This window comes from Entelurus aequoreus, linkage group LG02 (genome assembly GCF_033978785.1).
Source record: "Entelurus aequoreus isolate RoL-2023_Sb linkage group LG02, RoL_Eaeq_v1.1, whole genome shotgun sequence".
Classification (NCBI taxonomy): domain Eukaryota; kingdom Metazoa; phylum Chordata; class Actinopteri; order Syngnathiformes; family Syngnathidae; genus Entelurus; species Entelurus aequoreus.
The window spans coordinates 74,719,457-74,733,173 of record NC_084732.1 but is presented as its reverse complement, the minus strand read 5'-3'; the positions used below and the strand labels follow the sequence as shown (position 1 = coordinate 74,733,173).

At 36.1% G+C, this 13,717-nt stretch overlaps 1 protein-coding gene across 8 annotated transcripts in view; it reads right to left on the bottom strand.

Annotated features, from left to right (window-relative positions):
• myo9aa (myosin IXAa) overlaps positions 1–13,717 on the bottom strand; it is a 220,808-nt gene that overhangs the window by 93,132 nt on the left and 113,959 nt on the right. For 7 of the 8 annotated variants that reach the window (XM_062032142.1, XM_062032150.1, XM_062032189.1 and 4 more), the window contains exon 6: positions 9,667–9,720. The exons of the other annotated variant lie outside the window; for it this stretch is intronic. In XM_062032142.1, the coding sequence (XP_061888126.1) occupies positions 9,667–9,720 (54 nt within the window). The remainder of the gene's footprint in view (positions 1–9,666; positions 9,721–13,717) is intronic. 8 annotated transcript variants of the gene reach the window in all.

Below are 13,717 nucleotides of genomic sequence, written 5' to 3'. Positions count from 1 at the left end.
CGGGGTGGTGGATGACCGGTACTTTTTAGAGGCGGTATAGTACCGAATATGATTCATCAGTATTGCGGTACTATACTAATACCGGTATACCGTACAACCCTAGTTGGGACTATACGCTACTTTGTATTAGAAATGGCAACAGCGGATGATGCATGTGCATGTACGAGCCAGTCTGCCCCACAACAAGAGGATAGCAAAAAAGAAAGAGCTGACTGACTACATCGTCGGACTACAATGGCAGACGCGCGCAAAGCACTTTGGGTAAATCTCTACCATATATGGATAATTCGCTGATGTCACCAATGGCAAGAACGTCACCAATGGGGAAAATTCCAAACAGTATGTATGAAAGAAGGCAAGATTGTTTTATAAATATCTCCGCAAAGCGTCTATGGTTTGATTTCAAATTTTCGGGACTTTAGCAGGTCCCAAATACACAAAAACAGGTACTCATAGGTAAAAAAAAAAAAAAGTTGGTCTTGCATGATAGGTCCCCTTTAATGCTACTTGACTTGACCCAATGTCAGCTTTTGAAACAGTGGGGGTTTCCAAACTTTTCGACTGGGGGGACACATTGGGATTAAACAATTTGGCCAGGGGCCAAAAGCCACCTGTATGCAAAGTACCATACAGTGTGTGTGTATATATATATATATATATATATATATATATATATATATATATATATATATATATATATATATATATATATATATATGTATACACACACACTGTATGTTACATATATATACACATATACATATATATATATACACATACACATATATATATATATATACACACACATATCTATATATATATATGTACACATATACATATATATATATGTACACATATACATATATATATATATATACATATATATATATATATATATATATATATATATATATATATATATATATATATATATATATATATATATATATATATATATATATATATATATATATATATATATATATATATATATATACAGTATATTAAATATATATACACATATATATATCTGCGATGAGGTGGCGACTTGTCCAGGGTGTACCCTGCCTTCCGCCCGATGCAGCTGAGATAGGCTCCAGCGACCCCCCGCGACCCCAAAAAGGGACAAGCGGTAGAAAATGGATGGATGGATGGATGGATATATATCTATATATATACACACATATATCTATCTATATATATATATATATATATATATATATATATATATATATATATATATATATATATATATATATATATACACATACATACATACATACATACATATATATATATTTCAGGGTTACAGGTTTTTAATTGAATGTGGCGCGCCGCCACGGCATTTTTATTACCGCCACGCCTTGAAAATATGTTGGGGTTTTTTACTCGAAAACAAAAATGAAAGTAATATAACATATTGTAGCCCCCAGAAGAAGTAACACAAAGTATGACGCTATTTTTACATTTTATTACCAATCTAATGATAACAAACAACGGCACAATTCCAACAGGTTTTACCTCCCGTAAAAACACTTTCGTCTCCGTGAGTCTGCATTCCCCCGGACACACAACAACCTCATTCTCCGCCAATCACCTTTAAGGGACGGACAGTGTGTTTGCAAACCTGGGAAAAACTGACATTAAATCCAAACCACATGGACATAAAACATTAACATTAGCTGGTCATTACAGTATGAATTGATATAAATATAAATATATAAATATAAATATATATATATATATATAAAAAAAAAATATATATATATATATATATATATATATATATATATATATATATATATATATACACATATATACATATATATATAGCCTATTATTTGTGCACTATTAACAAGTGATGTACCGAAAACTCGACTACCGGAAAAAGACTAACAAAAACCGCGCTGCCAAAACTGGATGTAAACAAAACGCACGCCATTGTGTCTGAAACACTGTCAGCAGGTCTGCGATGCGGACTTAATTGTAATATATTCCATTGATAAATATTATTATAATAACACCAGAAGAAGATGCTAGATTTGTTGCTAATTGTCTTTAATAAAAAACTAATTAAAATTCTCTAGACACTTGAAAAAAAAAATCTCTACAAAGTGCAATAAGCAGCAGCAATTAAAAGTATGGCAAAACGTTAAAGAAAAAGAATTTTTTTTATATATATATATATATATATATATATGTATATATATATATATATATATATACTAATTAATAATATTTGTTTTTATAGGTATCTTTGTATCATAAAAAAAATGCAAATTATTCGATGACCTCTTGGTGACCACACCCATACCCACCCCCCACCGCCACAGGTATTTGGCAGTCGAGGGGAAACCCTGATATATAAATGACTACATATTATTATATTACAATGTATGTATAATTAAGAATTATTATAATTGGTAATTACAAGTATGTGAAAGTTCAACTCTGACCTTGTTTACTTTTGTAACAACCTCTTTAAAGTTTTTTAATCAATCAGAAATATCAAGCAGCTAAAATGCGCCAAACATGGATCGGTGTGGGGGGAGTGTTTTGCATTTTCCCAATCTCCTGTAATAGATTTAAATGGGTGTAATTTTGATTTTTTTTTTATGCTGATTGGACTTTTTTTAATATCCACAAAGTTCAATGAGTAGGTTGTATTATGTGAGACAATGTTTTCTGTGCTGGTTGTTTTCTTTTTTGAAGCATGACTAGGGAAGGTAGTTTGGACTGGGTCATATAAGTGAATGCTGTGCTAAAATGTTTGCAAGTATGATTAATGATTGAGGTGATTTTGTTGGCCACCAGATGGCGACAAAAGGGCAGCAATCAGACCCCTGGCTCACCCCAACATTTCAAATTGTTTTTGGAAAATGTGGGCGTGGTGTCCTCCGGACCAAAGAGGAAAAGAACCAAAGTTCAAAAGCCAGCATCTGTGATTGTATGGGGGTGTATTAGTGCCCAAGGCATGGGTAACTTACACATCTGTGAAGGCACCATTAATGCTGAAAGGTACATACAGGTTTTGGAGCAACATATGTTGCCATCCAAACAACGTCTTTTTTTATGGACGCCCCTGCTTATTTCAGCAAGACAATGCCAAGCCACATTCTGCACGTGTTACAACAGCGTGGCTTTGTAGTAAAAGGGTGCGGGTACTAGACTGGGCTGACTGCAGTCCAGACCTGTCTCCCATTGAAAAGGTGTGGCACATTATGAAGCCTAAAATACAACAACGGAGACCCCGGACTGTTGAACAACTTAAACTGTACATCAAGCAAGAATGGGAACTAATTCCACCTGAAAAACTTCAAAAATTGGTCTCCTCAGTTCCCAAACGTTTACTGAGTGTTGTTAAAAGGAAAGGCGATGTAGCACAGTGGTAAAAATGCCCCTGTGCCAACTTTTTTTACAATGTGTTACTGCCATTAAATTCTAAGTTAATGATTACTTGCAAAAAAACAACTTCCTCATTTTGAACATTAAATATCTTGTCTTTGCAGTCTATTCAATTGAATATAAGTTGAAAAGGATTTGTAAATCATTGTATTCTATTTACGAATTACACAACGTGCCAACTTTACTGGTTTTGGGTTTTGTATGTAAATAAACATTTACAAAATCTTACTGTGTAAATAACTCATTTCACAACATATATATCTGCAGCTCATTGTCCGGTGTGGCTAATATATGAAAAAATATTTTTCTTCATCTCACATTTAGTGGGTGAAGCTTACATACCAGTACACTCTATAGTCCGGAAAATACGGTACATTCATTCTCGAGCGTGGTGTTTCCCAAATTGTGGGTTGGGTTGTGGCAGTAGTGCTAAATCTAATAAACAGGCTTCCTATTCTACCAAGCAGAAGTAGTAAGTACACAGAAAGACATGTCCAAAGGTTAACAAAGATGGAAACGTTTGAAAAGAAAAGTTGTCAACGGCATATATAAAGAATGTAACTCACACAGTGCGTTGTACAGATAAATAAATAAATAGTTCTAAATAGTAACTTAATTCTGGGGGTTTCACAAAAAAATGATACCTACCAGGGGGTTCATGACAGCAAATAATAGAAAAGCACTGCTTTCTTGCTTTATTGACCATTTTACTATGGCTGCTATAATTACAACATTCCAAGACTTCAGAAATGCAAACATGACCCACACAGCTCGGCTGATAAGCCTTTTTCCTGCATCACCCTGCTTAAAAAAAAGTCCAGTCCTTTTAAGCGACTTGTGTGTCATTAGGAAAGGAGAGACTTTATTTATCCCACAATAGGGAAATTATGTGGTTGTCCACGAAAAAAAAAGGTAAAGACAGATGAAAACAAAAAGGAAACATTAAACGACACAAACGACATAAAAGACATTAGAAGAGCACAGAGCTGATGCAACCATTTCTACTGTAAATACAGCTACAAATGTAAAACATACAAGAAAATAAAGTGCTACAAGTTTCACATAAATATGGAGGTTAATTTAAGTTTGTATTACGGAAGGTTTTTTTGGACACTGAATTGTGTGAACTGATTTTTTTTTTTACATTTTTACAATTTAATTGAATAAAACATTTGTGTTTAAAAATTCATTTTGTTTGATTTTAGTGTGTAAAATTCAGTGTTTTAAAATTCAGTGTAAAAAAAAAAAAAGTGCAGAAATATTTGTTGCTTTAAAACTCAAAAACTACTTTCAGGAAATTAAGACTGAAGCAATCGATCCTGCCTAAGAACCAGCCAATCAGGTGTCGAGTTTGAGACTTCTTGAGTTTTGAACTCAATAAATGTCAGCTAAATTTGTTGAAAAACATTTCAGTGCACAAAATTCCAACGCAAAAATTTCAGTTACATAAATTTGGTGTAAAAAAAAAAGAAAAAATAGGTTTTTGCAACAGACACACAAATTAACCTCTTTACATAATACAATCCGTTTTGTGAGATATTGTTTGAGGGCTCCAAGTGTTTTCTTAAAATCGTCATTAACAATATAACTATGGATGAAATATATTTAACTGTAGAAATGATTATAGATTAAGGAATAGTTGGAAACGAATTTATCAAAATTAAAAGATGGTTTGATATTAAACTGGTAAAACTACATTTAAGATTTGTTTTTGTAGTAGTACGATAAGTGTGGACGCCTCATTATATGTCAAAGCAGTTGAGATTCAAATAACACAAGAGATTAAGTTTTGGGGTGTTATGATTGATGAAAACTGGTCATGGAAATCATATATACATTATACAAAGGTTAAAATACAGTACAGGCCAAAAGTTTAGACACACTTTCTCATTCAATGTGTTTTCTTTATTTTCATGACTATTTACATTGATTGTCACTGAACGCATCAAAACTATGAATGAACACATGTGGAGTTATGTACTTAACAAAAAAAGGTACAATAACTGAAAACATGTTTTATATTCTAGTTTCTTCAAAATAGCCACCCTTTGCTCTGATTACTGCTTTGCACACTCTTGGCATTCTCTCGTTGAGCTTCAAGAGGTAGTCACCTGAAATGTTTTTCAGTTCACAGGTGTGCTTGAAGCTCATCGAGAGAATGCCAAGAGTATGCAAAGCAGTAATGAATGAATAAAACCAGTTACTCGCCCTTATGTATATTTCATAAATAAATACTGCATTATGCCATGTAGACAGAACTTGAGCAAATAATGTAATTCCAGAAAAAAGAAAAGGTGCCATAACAACTATAACCACTGTATACTAGAAAGAACTCCAAAGATTGCTGACGAGGTCAAATCTTGAGATTTTGGACTGATAGCTTTGATTTCAACGCAGTGAGCAGAGAGGGTGTGTCGGGGGAGTAATAACTTGTCCTACCTTGTAAATATTATGGAGTTGACTCGCTTTCTAATGAATGAACACACCTTCTACAAAAACATTTGAATTGGCGTTGATCCACAGCACTGCAAAATTAAGTACACCTCTCATATAAGTCTTGTAACAGCTACAACTCTTCTACTTTTTGGTATTACTGTGAACACTGTGCAGTGGATTTTGCCACTTTCATTTCCTTACATTACAATGCAAATATATAATTCGGTAAGTCAATCAAATTGATATAGACAGTAGGGCTGCAACTAACAATTAATTTGATAATCGATTAATCTGTCGATTATTACATCGATTAATAATCGGATAAAAGAGACAAACTACATTTCTATCCTTTCCAGTATTTCATTGAAAAAAACAGCATACTGGCACCATACCTATTTGTATTATTGTTTCTCAGCTGTTTGTAAATGATGCAGTTTATAAATAAAGGTTTATTTAAAAAAATAAAAAATAAATTAATTAATTAAAAAAATAAAATACAAATACTCTGCGCATGCGCATAGCATAGATCCAACGAATCGATGACTCAATTTATCGGCAACTATTTTAATCGATTTAATTGATTTGTTGTTGCAGCCCTAATAGACGGTACATATTCCTATCCATGAAGAGTGTTTATCAACGTCTGACCACATCTGTAGATTTTTAGTCATCATCAAACCAATAATCCATAAGGTTAGGTCAAAGTATTTTAAGAAACCTTTAATCTACTGACATCTTCACAACACCCATCTCTTTGCTGAAAGACAGTTGGAAAGGAAACCTTGCCCTGAGGCAGCAGCACAAATAGATCCAGATTCAAAGCCAACAGGGAATATTTTAGTTGTGCTGCAAAGAAAATGTGTGACTTTGGCCACCCACCCCACAAAAACAGAGAAAATAAAAAGATTTGCCTTGGATTGTGCCATTAGATTAGTGCCATTAGGGGTTTTTGGTTACTAAAGATGATTTTACATGTCATTCTGAGGCTACACAGAACTCTGCTCACTCAAATTTCACCTGAAAAGGTTTGACATTAAAGGTGACCTATTATGCAAAACCAACTTTTCTTATGATAAGCTACTTGATAATAACCTGACTCTCACCAGATCCTTGTAGTTTGCTGAGCTCCACACAAGGATCTGGGCTCCTGGGCAATGCAAACTCCTTCAAGATAGCAAAAAATAATGAACCAATCAGGATAGCCGGGCGGGATTTCATAGATGTGACGTAGCGCCAAAGTGACTGTTTGATTAAAAACAACAATGGCGGCACGCAGCCAGGAGTTGTGTGCTGACATTGATTCTGCTATTGCAACTGTTTTGTCGAATCTATCGAATATTAATTATTTAAAAGATGAACAGAGAACATTTCGCTCTGTCGTTATCCAATATGTCGGCTGTTCTGTTTTGGATTTCCCAGCGTCGCTCTCATCAGCGTCACGGGTTGATTTCGATGTGAGTGGTTGAAGTAGCACGTCATTCAAGATAACGGACAAGTGGTTTATCCAATCACATACAATTTTTTTTTTTTTTTTTACAAGACCCCGCCTTCTGAAATACATCTCCTATTGAGAAGTCCCAGATCCTTGTGTGGAGCTCAGCGAACTACAAGGATCTGGCGAGAGTCAGGTTAACTTGATAAAACATCACCTGGAAAATATATTTGAAGCCAGCGAAGCTAAACAGTTAACTTTTCTGAAAATCAGCATTTTTTTCAAAATTATACAAAAAATGTCCACTGCAGAGGGCACTGCTTATCAGAATATAAAAGTTTAAAGACACTAAACTGAAAAACAGCATGATTTTACACTTGTACACTGGATGTTTACATTGTCACTTTAAAGACATTCAACTGTAAGTTTTTTGCATGAATGAATTAAATAAATATGATTAAAACATTTGAGCAATATGTTTGTGTTCAATTGCAGTAAGACTGTTCATCCTAAACCTTCCTGCCACTTCATTTTTACACACTAAGGCAGGGGTGTCAAACTCAAATACAGAGTGGGCCAAAATGTAAAACTGAACAAAGCCGCGGGCCAAGGTTGAACAAATTAACCTTTTAATAGGGACCCAAACAAGTTTTGCATTGAATATTGAACAAGCAAGGCTTATATAACTTTATAGTGACATTCAAAATCCAGTTTCAAATAATAATAACAATAATTAAAAAATATCAATGGCATATCAAATACAATTGAAATAAAAATTGAATGCCTCTTTTGTATTTGCAGCCTTCTGAGGTAAATATCAACATTAACTTTTTCCACAGGCTAATAAATTTGAAAATAAAATAATAAATAAACCAACCATTCAGGACTTTAAACTGCTCAGTTTGCAACACACTGATCTAATCTGATGTGCCCAAGCCAGATACCTGCCATCTTTTCTGGGATGCTCGTTCATTAATGTCGGGGCTCAGGCTTTGAGCTGAGGCAACCTTCATTATCCAACCAAGGTGTTCATCAGTCATTATACCTCGTAGTCCACCCGGACCACAGCCTTGGGGGCGTGCCTTAAAGGCACTGCCTTTAACGTCCTCTACGAGCTGTCGTCACGTCTGCTTTTCATCCATTTTAACAACGTGCCGGCCCAGTCACAAGATATGTGCGGCTTCTGTACGCACACACATGTGAATGCAACGCATACTTCATCCACAGCCATACAGGTTACACTGAGGGTGGACGTATAAACAACTTTAACACTGTTAGAAAGATACGCCACACTGAACCCACACCAAACAACAATGACAAACACATTTCGGGAGAACATCTGCACCGTAACACAACATAAACACAACAGAACAAATACCCAGAATCCTTTGCAGCAATAACTCTTCCGGGACGCTACAAAATACACCCCCCGCTACCACCAAACCCCCACCCCACACACACACCTTGTAGCGTCCCGGAAGAGTTAGTGCTGCAAAGGATTCTGGGTATTTGTTCTGTTGTGTTTATGTTGTGTTACGGTGCGGATGTTCTCCCGAAATGTGTTTGTCATTCTTGTTTGGTGTGGGTTCACAGTGTGGCATATATTTGTAACAGTGTTAAATTTGTTTATACGGTCACCCTCAATGTAACCTGTATCGCTGTTGATCAAGTATGCGTTGCATTCACTTGTGTGTGCGTGCAGAAGCCGCACATATGTGACTGGGCCAGCACTCGTTGGACTGGATGAAAAGCGGACGTGACGATTTTCGGGAGGGGCACTGAAATTTGGGAGACTCCCGGGAGGGTTGGCAAGTATGAGAATTAGCGGTGAATGCGGTGTTACCGCTGTATATAATCGGCGGGCCAGCTCTAGTGTTAATTTGATATCGCCTCAAGGGCCAAGTGAAATTTGACACCTATGCACTAAGGCATTTTTAGCAAGTCTTTTTTTCTTTGGACAATTCCACAATAATATCGTACCGTGGCCTTCATACCGTGACAATATCTTACCATGAGCTTTTGATATTGTTACATCCCTGACGCTTAAAAATGAGAATATAATTTTTAAAGTGTGAACTATTTACTACCAACATTAGAAAACACTGTCCAAACAAGTCACAGGGGTTGCAGACGAGGCATACATTGGTCAGGATATGACCAGACATACCAACATCATTCCAACAAGCAACACAACAAGGAAAATAAACAGAGATAGAATAAACATGACCCAAAGCTAACCAGGAAATATCCAAAAGGGAACAAAAATGTAAGGCAGGGAGTGGGTGTGCAAGGGAGAGTGTGACTTGAATGATTGGAGGCTACTTGCTAGGGCAGGGGTTTTGTCCAACATGGACAGACTCACGTATGTGCATAGCTGACATTCAGATACTGACCGCTTCGCTCTCGCAGTAACTGTCCCAGTGCAGTCGGTGGGTTCTCTTTGTCATCTGGAAGTGTTGAGGCAGAGTTTACAGGGCACGAGGTTAGGGTTAGAGTTAGACACAGCAGCATTCCAATTATGACACAATACATTCAGTAGTAGCAGACTTTAACATGTACTTCACACGCTATTAAGAGTAATAAACATGCAGTTAAAACAGCAGTAAGTTCAACATATACACAGAGCTGAAAACATACATGAACAAATTCAAAGCATTAAAAAAAACATTCACACACTTTGACATATGCATTAAGTGCATTACACGAAAGCTGAAGATTTAAAACATGGATTTTAATGCAAAAACAAAAGCCTGTTGTTTCCTGAAGCCAACTGTGAGTTTTTAGGATAAATTTTTCTTCATTCATGTAGCCTTTTGTTACTCGAATGGGAGGATGTATGAAAATGAACACATTGAACTTGCTCGGTTTTGTCCATAGACCATGCAATTAAAATAGTAACAACATGCATGAATTCACTTCGGAGGTAGCATCAAAGCAGTAACAGAGGCGGAATGGTGTGTAATAGAATGCTCTAATGCGGTGGCTATTCAACTGGTGGCCTGAGGGCCAAAACCAGTCCGGGAATGACACCAAATGGGCTCCCAGTGTTCAGTTTTTGGAGCAAATTCCTAAAAACACTAGAGTGTGCCTGCTGTATAGAAGACGTTGGACCACTGTAAACACATTGGCAGATCATTACATTGATATTTTAACCTTGCTAGCAAATATAGAACACTGGGGTTCAAACTTGAGATTTACATAACTGAGGTGTTCCTCAAGGCACCCCTTTAGGTCCTTTTCCTTTTGGCAGTTACACATTTTTTTTCGTAATGTGATTTATCTAACTAAGGTGTTGCTGTATCTTGTTTACTTTTTGATGCAGTCAGTAGTTATTTAACCGTTTTAGTTATACTAGTAGTGTTCCTCAAGGTTGCATATTAGGTCTTTTTTTTTTTTAACAAAAGTTCCTTAAAAACAGCACATCACTCCTGTAACTCTGACAAAATAAATACACCAAAACAAGGAATATACAAAATAAGACCATTAGTGGAGGGATAAGTCTGGTTTCCCATGTGCTCATCTTTCTGAGAATGTGGCCCCCAAGACAATTGAGTTAAATATTCATGCTCCAATGCCACGACAAGCAGAGAATCTCTTCTCCTACTATGTTAAGGTAAAAGCAATTGTCACCGTTTGGCATTATTTTACCCTGGCATTAATGTTGTCACCCCTTTAATAATCTGGTTGGGAAATACAGTGTTGCTACATTAAAGTGCATACCATTGCTAAACAAACAATAAATCAAATAAGTAAATGTTGCCAGTTGTTGATCATAAAAATTATTGTTGCCACTTGTACTGTAGATTACGAATATAATGTTAATTTGACAAAATAGCTGTCGCTAAACACTGTTGACAAACGACTAAATACAGTGGCAAATTTCACATAAAAAAAAGATTTCTCTTTTGAGAGAAAAAATATATATATTAAAAGACTTAGTTGTAATGTATATTCTCTTGCGAAAAATACAAATAATTATACATTAAAATTCATATATATTCCCTATTACAAACGACCCTCTGAAGGCGGCCATAACTTGATAGGACCCCCCTGAAAACCAGATGCTGTGGACATTTCATTTTTGTCCATTTATTTTAGTAGCATTACTAAATTCGGGGGGGTGGAGGGGGAGAACAGCCATGTCTATACAACAGGAGCACTGTGGAGTGTTTAAAGACCTACTGCCTAAAAGCTACTCAAAGATCCTCTTTATTACAATGTTCTATTGTTTTTTAGGTATCTGATGCAACCATATTTGTTTCTTCCAAGTTTTTAAACTGAACTTGCAGGTCTATCTGGTGTCATTCCAAGGCCGTATTTGGCCCCCAGGCCGCCAGTTAAATAAATATTCCTGCTGTATTAAATTGTGGGTTGTAAAACTAAAAACATGTTGACGTACACTAGCGTTCAAAAGTTTGGGGTCACATTGAAATGTCCTTATTTTTGAAGGAAAACACTGTACTTTTCAATGAAGATAACTTTAAACTAGTCTTAACTTTAAAGAAATACACTCTATACATTGCTAATGTGGTAAATGACTATTCTAGCTGCAAATGTCTGGTTTTTGGTGCAATATCTACATAGGTGTATAGAGGCCCATTTCCAGCAACTATCACTCCAGTGTTCTAATGGTACAATGTGTTTGCTCATTGGCTCAGAAGGCTAATTGATGATTAGGAAACCCTTGTGCAATCATGTTCACACATCTGAAAACAGTTTAGCTCTTTACAGAAGCTACAAAACTGACCTTCCTTTGAGCAGATTGAGTTTCTGGAGCATCACATTTGTGGGGTCAGTTAAACGCTCAAAATGGCCAGAAAAAGAGAACTTTCATCTGAAACTCGACAGTCTATTTTTGTTCTTAGAAATGAAGGCTATTCCACAAAATTGTTTGAGAGACCCCAAACTTTTGAACAGTAGTGTACATATTTATATATATTTTTTTTATTCTTACACTGTGTTTGCAATTAATCTATAGAATATAAGACTTTCACTTTTTGAATTGAACTATTAAAATTAATTAACTTGACAAAGATAATGTAATTTAATGAAATGCATTTCCTAAAATCAGCAAAAAAAATCACATTGTGTTTTGAAAACTTTTTTACAGTTCATCCAGTTTGTTTAGAGTAAAGACTTGCTCGTAGGAAGAACAGAGCAAAAGCTGTTTTGTCAAAGCAAAATGAAAACAAGAGTTATGAGCACACATTTATGGCATGTTTACGTGTCCTGTAAACAGGTTGCTTTGACTCTACAGACAAGAGTGCTGGAGTGTTTAGTTGGATTTTGCTGAAGAGACAGAAAGGGAATGAGCGGCCTCCAAAAGAAGGGGGAAAAAATGTAGAGAGTGGTAGAATGTGTGATAAGATTTAAATGTCCATGTGTGATTGTGCTGTTCATGGGTGAAGAGGAATGGAAGAAATTCCTGGCTCTTCTCAGTGCAGACATTAAGATTTCACAAGGGGGGAAGCGAGTCACAGGTCGTCACTGCATGTCTGTCATGGCTCTGAGGTGGCAACGACTTTTACACAACATCCACGTTCCATACGTGACTTGTGTATGAATCCTTATCATGCCTTTCCTTCATGCTTATGTGAAACCTGTTTTCCTGGTGAGCCAATGGACACATGCCATTTGACTGCATGTGTTTAGTCGTGGAGTAGGCATACAGGTGTGTGTCTGCGTGTGTTCAAAATGGTGTTGAGTGTATTTATACTGAAACCATGCATGAAAACCCATGACGACGCAGAAGGAAATTTGCCCAAATTAACCACAAAAATCTAATCCGTCTGTAGACAGCAACCGGTGGTGTCTGTGTATGTGAGACAAAATAACTACACTCAATGGCCACAACACTATACACCCCTGTGCAGTCCAATGAGATCCAGTACGATTGACATGACAAAAATGCTCGGTTTTGAGTATACACAGTAGAAAATTATTGTGGCTGTTTGCAGATATGTAAATACAGAGAATTATCAACTTTGTTAAGACAGTCTTTTCATCCATTGGATCCTTTAAGATTGTGCAGATGTACTGTACCTATGTAGTACCTGAAACCTGAGTCACAACCGACAAATGTGTTTACTAGTACAGTACTTATTTCTCTTTCCTGTTTGCGCAGATAAAGTAACTCTAATGTCTTGAGTATAAGGGACTGACACCAACAAACATACAGTGGTAACTCAGTTTCTATTCGTCACGCTTTACGAATGATTTGGTTTTCAGTACAATTGTGCGCCAAAAGGTCCCGATTTTCATATACCGTCTCCATTATCGCATGCCCAGGTATAACTTTTCTATTGGTAACTCAGTCTCTATATTTTTTTGTATTGAGTATGACTGCAAAACAAGCCACCATGGGGCCAAAGAAAGTTGTGAGTGCCAGCACTTCGTAAATAAATAATGTGAAAAACAGAATTGAAATTAGAAAAAGGAACTTCA